The following is an 8019-nucleotide window of genomic DNA, read 5'->3' as shown; positions in this document are numbered from 1 at the left end:
TGGCCAATTTTCAATCGAAGAGGAGGTTGTTTTCTATGTTCTCTCAACATCGTGAGCGATCCCGTCTTCTATACCCTTCCAGGTACCCTCAAGGTCCTCCAGAGGAGAATTTATCTCCAGCGAAGCGTTGTTGATCCGCTAAATTCGTCTCGAGACATATTCACCCAGTGCAGTGCTGATAATTGTAGAATGTTGAATCTGTGGTAATTGTCGACGATGGAGAGAGAGGTTGATAGCCGCTGTCGCAGGGAAAGTGAAGCTGCTGGAAGTAACAACGGGGAGCTTGTTAGCATCCCATGTGCATCCAGACTTCAAAGCAGCTTGACGGAATCGGGGAGTACTGACTATTTGTCTCGCCCTCAGTTTAGTGAATTTTATGACCAGAAAATTATTCCATCAAGATCCCTTCTACAAGATGTGTAGTACAGGTGATTTCTGAACTTGACGATACGGAGACCGACCAGTAGACCTACCAACAACGTGTACCTGCAGGAAATTCACCCAAGGCTATTGCTATCCTCTTCAGTGGCTGTTGTTTTTTAGTAAAAATATGTTCACTTCTCTCAACATACTCCTGCATGGCAGCAAGAAGGTGCGCTATGGAATTCAACGCCACAATCTTCGCCCAGCTGTGGATGAAGCATGGTCGAGTCATGGCAGTACATATACTTGAAACAGATGAGAAATTGAAGTTCATTTGTGATGGGAAGTTTGACAGCCCCAGTGACCGAGTCAAGCATTGTCTTTTGCCATGGCACAAATTGCTGAAGAATCCGAGATGGTCTTGGAGCTATGCACATGGATACTACCAGAAATAATGGTGGCATGAACCATTGTGGAATGGGACAGCTCACGGAGAATACTGGAATAGCTCAAGTATCTCTAAGTGATTGTAAATCCTATTCTGGCTGATAGCTTCGGCCTGCTGCGCCCGTCCATGTACAATGATGGGAACATGCATTTCTGTTTTCTACATATTTGCCGGCTACTGTACTGTGGTATTACAGTTGCAGGTCCCTTATATAAAAAATATGTTCAACCCCCTCCCACATACCCACATTATAAATATGAACTAATAATTTCACTGTTGGACTCGCAGGCGGCTAAAGAGCAAAGCATTAATTTATAGCAAAGAAAAGGACCAGGCAACTACAAGTAAATTAGTTACGCTATAATGTCCACGAACAATTTCACTGTATTTGAAATTAGCATCCCCCCACCTCACAACAGAGCAACCGAGTTTTGCATTAAGCTGGGAGTGCCGATTCGAGCAACTGGTATAATGGCTCGCAGCTGAGCCAGCAAATGACTCCGCTTGGAGCAGGCGAATGACTCCGCATGGAGCCGGCAAATGACTCCGCATGGAGCCGGCAAATGACTCCGCATGGAGCCGGCAAATGACTCCGCATGGAGCAGGCGAATGACTCCGCATGGAGCCGGCAAATGACTCCGCATGGAGCCGGCGAATGACTCCGCATGGAGCCGGCGAATGACTCCGCATGGAGCCGGCAATTGACTCCGCATGGAGCCAGCGAATGACTCCGCATGGAGCCGCCGAATTACTCCGCATGGAGCTGCCAATTACTCCGCATGGAGCCGCCGAATGACTCCGCATGGAGCCGCCAATGCCTCCGCATGGAGCCGCCAATGACTCTGAATAGAGCCGCCAAATGCTAGATATATAGAGATGCATAACCAGTTGAGAGCATATATTCTCATGGACTATACAGATACCGTCATGTGTGCGCCAGAAACATGAGTTGAGCTAGTGGGTGGGAGGGTGGGAAGGAAATTGTTTCGGGAACACCTGTTCCGCAAGTTGCACGCTCGAAAGTCCAAACAGCAATGACATGAAAGAGACATTGTACAGGATATTGAAGGGCGCGTGCCCACGTGACTCGCGCATGCGTGCAGGTTGGGCCAGCTCGCTGGGCTGGCTGCTAACTCGCGTTAGCATGCTAACGCTCATTAATTTTGTTTGATACCCTGAGAACTCTGAAACTTTGGAGCACTGTGGATTATATGTGGATACAACATTTATGGAAGGAAAAGTGAAATAATTTTTTAACACATTGTTCAAATAATTATAGCACTGAATTGTTGAGATTATGAGCACATTCCAATCAGCACTCTACATATTTATAAGCGGTGGCAATCGTTAGGAATATGTCGGGAGTTGTCAGAGTGCTCCAGCATATCAGAGAATGTCTTGTTTGTCTAATCGACGGCTAGTTTGAAGCCAGAGTTGTTTGAACTTGTTTCAGTCGACTTGATTCTAGATGGTAGTCGAAGGAGTACTATGAAGTACACACCACACGTAGTCCGTAAGGTATCTCGTGACAATTCTGTCGGTACACAGGTATCAGCTTGGAAAGATGGATCCTCTCTGTTTCTTGAAAGCCTGTCTAGTTGGACTGTGGCTCCAGCGATTCCCTTCTCAGAGCAGATACCATACCCAATACCGTCAATGCATATTGGACAGACCTGTATGCACAACAGAAATAACGTTAGTGGAGAGAAATCTCTCAGCTCATGAACACGTCAGTGAAGTTTGAACTGCCGTTGTTTGTGGCCATTAGTATAGTACCTATCGACTATAAGAATAATGTGCAAACAAACTTCTATAACTACAGCTGGGGCCATGGAATTATAAACTTAGGGAACTGCCAATTCTGGTCTGAGTTGCGTTCGAGGCCTGCAATTCATGATGGCTATCATATGTTGCATTGACCAGAGATCATATTATAAAACTTCCATGCCACATTGAAACACGCACCACTTTCGAGTACTTAGGTATCCCCCACCAAATGGGCATTCGTTCTCGGGGTGGCAGGCGTTACTATTCGTTATGCCTGGATCAGATTTCATTGACCCCAACTGTCATGAAGAATCATTTTTACTTTGACTGGATTTCAGTACAAGTTGTAGAACAGCAGAATCAATTTCGTTGTATTTGGGCAACCATTTGAATTTCACTACAAACGCTCTATTGGGAAAATAGAATTTTTTTAATAAAATGCATGTCCACATTCCACATCTACCCAAATCGGAATACTTGATCACGTATTCAGTACTACACGGAATGTTTAGAAAACGCCAGGGAATAGGAATTTGCTAACGAGAACTCCAGGCCAGGGTACTAGCATACGAACAAAACAAGATAAAAACTCACCAGTGTACTTGTAGTAATTCATGTCGGTGTAATATTCACGATAAGCACCGAGGCACCCTCCGATTTGGTCAAGCTGCTTTGAAGTCTGGTTGTTCAGGTGATACAAACGGGCTCCCCGTTGTTACTTCCAGCAGCTTCACTCTCCCTGCGACAGCGGCTATCAGCCTCTCTCTCCATCGTCAACAATTATCACAGATTCAACATTCTACATTTATCAGCACTGCACTGGGTGAATATGTCTCGAGACGAATTTAGCGGATCAACAACGCTTCGCTGGAGATAAATTCTCCTCTGGAGGACCTTGAGGGTACCTGGAAGGGTATAGAAGACGGGATCGCTCACGATGTTGAGAGAACATAGAAAACAACCTCCTCTTCGATTGAAAATTGGCCAAAAAGTATGTGAAATGTATGTGCGCAGATGCATTTCCACTGGCAAGCTAATCCCTCATTACGTCATCAGCGCTCGCTCGGCGAAATTCAAAAGTCGTCTTCCTGCTCGACTCGATCGCTTCTGGAGACTCGTTCTTGTTCGAGTGGTCTTCTCTTTCACCAACCTTCGTCTTGGCATCGAAAACTCGGCGTCGAAAATGAAGCCGGAGTGCCCCTTTAAGTCGGAAGAGCCACATTGCTTGTACTCATTGCCACCTACCATTCAGTTTGTTGTAAGAACTGGAATGTCCTATTAATAGTATTGCCTCTCTGAAAGGACTCGACATGCTTTGAGAGTTGTCAATGTGTGTGTGTTTGTGTGTGTGTGTGCGTGCGTGCGTGCGTGTGTGCGCGCGTGCGTGTGTGCGTGTCTGCATGCATGCATGTGTACGTGTGTATGCACCCTCTCTGTTGTACATTCTCCAGGGCGAGGTGAGCTTCTGAGGATCTCTACTGGATAGTGTTTAGCAGTTGAGATTGGAGAACTTGACCAGCACTGGACAGGGATCATTTCCACCAGCTACTGCAGTAAGAGATACTCCAACAGCACACTACCTGTCATTGATCACAACACTGTGACATCACTTGTATAGACATGATGTATACAGATTGTCTATGACACACAGTGTTGTGTTACTATGTAGATATAATGATCAACTGAACTACATGTACTGTCTAGTCCAGTCTACTGTGGTATCAGTTTTACTGAATGTGTTCATGTCTACTCTCACCTACTGTTTTTACACTAGTCACTGTACAGAATAGTTACCGGTATGTCAGTTAAACCTGCAAAACTCTACTCTACAAATGTTTATACTCGAATGTATATTGCCATAGCAGTGTCAGCCATACCCTGTACATACAAGTTCATGCTACTATCTTTGAGATACACATCATATTTTACTCCAGTATTGAAATCTAGCAGCAATGCTAGCATTTGTTTGGCAAGCAAGAAATGCCCGTTGTCTGCTACCATGCCAAGTCATGAAGCATCGTGAATGTAGCCATAGTTCGACCCTAGCACACACACACTGCAGCTCCTTCCACGTTTCCAATTGTGGCCGGGTTTTCAGTAGACCACAGGACCTATCCTGCCTGAACATGGCAATGTGTCCCAGGTTCAATGTGGTTGTATGTACGTGCGTGCGCGTGTGCGCACGTGTTTGTGTGCGTGTGTTTGTGTGTGGGGGGTGCGCATGGATGTGCATGCACGTGTGTGTGTGTGCGTGTGTGTGTGTGTGTGTGTGTGTCTGTTTGTTATTTGAGTATATACATGCTCAAGGGTACACCCTGCCAAACTAGAGTGTGCCCATTCATTACAAGCTCATGACCGGGATCCTACCTCTGCCAGTATTTTGCATTATGTTACTGTTATAGACTGCATTTACATGCCGTCGCTGCATGCTTCTCTCTCTCGCTGCTTCTTCGTACGACATTATCTCCATTCGCGCATGTCTACGGTATTCTCTCATCATGGCTGCTGGCCCTTACCTGGTTGCTCTGGGCATGCTCGGGCCATTCTCTTGTTTACCTTCGTAATGATAACTACCAACCATAATTACTCCTCGTGTTGCTTGTGACTGTCGTGTGCCACAAGCATGCAGTCACTAAGTGTAAGTTGCAACAGTTACCATCAGTAATATGCACTGCAGTCTGCAATGTTGTAATGATCAAATTTACCATGGTTAAGATCTACAATGTATTGTTGTGAACATTGAAATCAGATGGGATGACCGGGACCAGCACCCTTACTTCTGTTTGCACGTACACACACTATAGTTTATGTGCACACTGTAAAAATGGACCAGCAGTGCTCACGACTGCAAGGCCAGTGCCCAGTGGCCGCTTGACTCTTCAACGCATTTCATAGTCCACGACAGGACATTGAATTGTAGATAAATGGAGGTGGCAAAAGTCACGGACCCTGATTCTGCGGAAATACCCCCAGAGATCACTGGCCGTGCTCATGGGCAGTCACAAGAGTATGGTAACGTGTGCTTGGGGGGGGGGGGGGGTATCTGAGCCCTCTGGATTTGGATGAGCAGATACTAGTGTAGTTTGGATTTGCCACGAGCGCAGTGGCATACAGTGTTCAAGGGGGGGGGGGGGGGTGGTGCCAACAGCAAGTTGCAGTGTCAACATGCCGGTATCGTACAGGCACGCCTAGACTGCATGTGATTTCAGGCTTCATATTTCAACACTTTGTATGAAGTAAGCGTAGTACTTCAAGTATAAAGTACCTTGAATAGTGACACAATTAAGTACCGGTAGTCGGGTACAGAAAACAGAGTGACTTGGGAGCAAGTAGTACTGATGTCATAGCAGGACAGCTGGAAAGTAGTAGTGATGTCATAGCAGTATAGCTGGAAAGTAGTACTGATGAGTGATGACATAGCCAATGCCCTGCTTGTAACTTTATAATAATCATAATACCGGTACTGTCTCTCTCCATGCTTCCAGGATGGTGGAAAGGGCGGAAATTGAAATGGAAAACAAATTGTGAACGGCCCTAGGTGAGAAAGAGAACATAACTTCTTGGTGATGGCCGTCGGAAACAATGCACATTGGCTATGAGAGTTGTCACTGATAGGACTGGAAGATTGAACAATGCAATGTCGTTATTTAACCACCCATGATAGAACACAGATTGGGCCGAGCTAGGGCACTAGTGAATTTGCCACAAAAAAAACCCATAGCTATGTGAATAAAAATAATAATATCAAAGGCATGCCTGAAGTAGTCACGGTAGCTAAGTGGAATTTGCCATGTGACTAGCATTGATGGTGGGTATGCTACAATACACATACATGTAGAGTAGTGACAATACTAGCATTGAAACTGGAGGATGGGACGGTCAAGGGTGGACTGTGAGGAGACTAGCAACAGCAGTGAGGGTGCACACACGCACATGCACTGCCGACTTGACCTTTTACTGGCATTTCTTTGGTTCGTCCGGAATCAGAACGTTGGCTGGGGTGGTGCCAAGTAGCATGGAATGGCGCTCGTACGACTTTGATTTACGGAAGCGACTGTCCGTGCCATACAGAAAATCAAAGATCCCCAGCATGCCAAAGTTCTGGTTGAACCTGCGTAGCAGCAGCCAACACAAAACAAAAAATAATATCAGTTTTTTTACGAGGTACACAAACTCACCGCCAGGCACATGAGGCTAGCATGGAGTCACCAGTGAGACGGTGCTGGTAGGCCGGGCCTGCCAGGCTCAACTGACCAGAGGTCTCGGCATCATCGAATGGCAGACTCACCAAACTGAGGGCATTGTAGTGCATTGGATCAGAATCAGACAATACCTATAGGAACATTCATGGTCAGAAGAGACAACAACCATGACACTGGTATGCAAGTGGACTGCTGGAAACAGGGAGTATTTCTTTTCTGTTGTTGGGGGGGGGGGGGCAGGGACTGAGGGAGTAATATTCTTCTCTGTGCACGTGGTTTTTTATACAAGCAGCCAGAAGTGTTTTTTTTGGGGGGGAGTATTTCCTTTTAGGGGTACAGTGGGGGGGGGGGGGGGGGGCTCAAGTCAGATTGTTGCGTTCACCGCCTCCCATGTATGTGCAAGGTATTAGTACAGCTACCAATCAATGCAGAATGCACACACTACACTACTAACTTTGCATGATGGTAGTCGTGGTACTCGTTGGACGGCATGAACGGCAGGTGGAAGCCGCAGTGTGCGACGGACACGGAGGCCAGCGAGATACAGGCCCACAGCAGCAGCAGCATACAGTGAGAGCCGAGCAGGATGGGACCAGCCATTACCGGCAATATGTTGGCGATGACATGCTCGACCGGGTGACAGTACAGCCCAGAGATGCTGATTGGTGCGGTCCACTCGTGGTGGACCTTGTGGATGTGTTTATACCACAAGGGAATGTGAAGTGCCCTAGAGAAACACAAAGCAAAAGAGAGAGGAAGAGGGAGAGAAACAAAGAGAGAGAGAGAGAGAGAGAGAGAGAGAGAGAGAGAGAGAGAGAGAGAGAGAGAGAGAGAGAGAGAGAAAGGAGAGGGGGGAGAGAGGATGGAGAGGAGAGGGAGAGGGAGAGAGAGAAGGAGAGGGAGAGGGAGAGAGAGAAGGAGAGGGAGAGGGAGAGGGAGAGAGAGAGAACGTAGAACGTCAAACAACAACGACTGTGCAGATAATATTCCAGCATCCGGAGGCTCATGGGAAAGAGAGAAGACGGCAGAAACACTCTCCAACCCCCAACCTGTTCTTTCGGGAGTGCCCGGGCTCGATATTAGGCCCTCTGTTATTCATTTTATATATCAATGATTTGCCTAGTGATGTACCTGATACTTCCTTGTATGCTGATGACACTGCACTCATGAAATTCGAAGCCTCACTTCAGCAACTTCACCTATCTCTACAGCTGGACATAGAAAAGGTCGTGTCCTGGA

General features: G+C 46.7%; 1 protein-coding gene across 1 annotated transcript in view; it reads left to right on the top strand.

The window, feature by feature from the left end:
• LOC135811665 (uncharacterized) overlaps positions 1-5164 on the top strand; it is a 19777-nt gene extending 14613 nt beyond the window's left edge. Inside the window, exon 4 of the mRNA XM_065324935.1 lies at positions 4030-5164. Coding sequence (XP_065181007.1) covers positions 4030-4039 — 10 coding nt within the window. The 3' untranslated portion in view covers positions 4040-5164. The remainder of the gene's footprint in view (positions 1-4029) is intronic.
• Positions 5165-8019: the final 2855 nt, after the last annotated feature.

This window comes from Sycon ciliatum, chromosome 1 (genome assembly GCF_964019385.1).
Source record: "Sycon ciliatum chromosome 1, ocSycCili1.1, whole genome shotgun sequence".
Lineage (NCBI taxonomy): Eukaryota > Metazoa > Porifera > Calcarea > Leucosolenida > Sycettidae > Sycon > Sycon ciliatum.
Note: the sequence above shows the minus strand (reverse complement) of the source record. Positions and strands in the feature narration are given on the sequence as shown.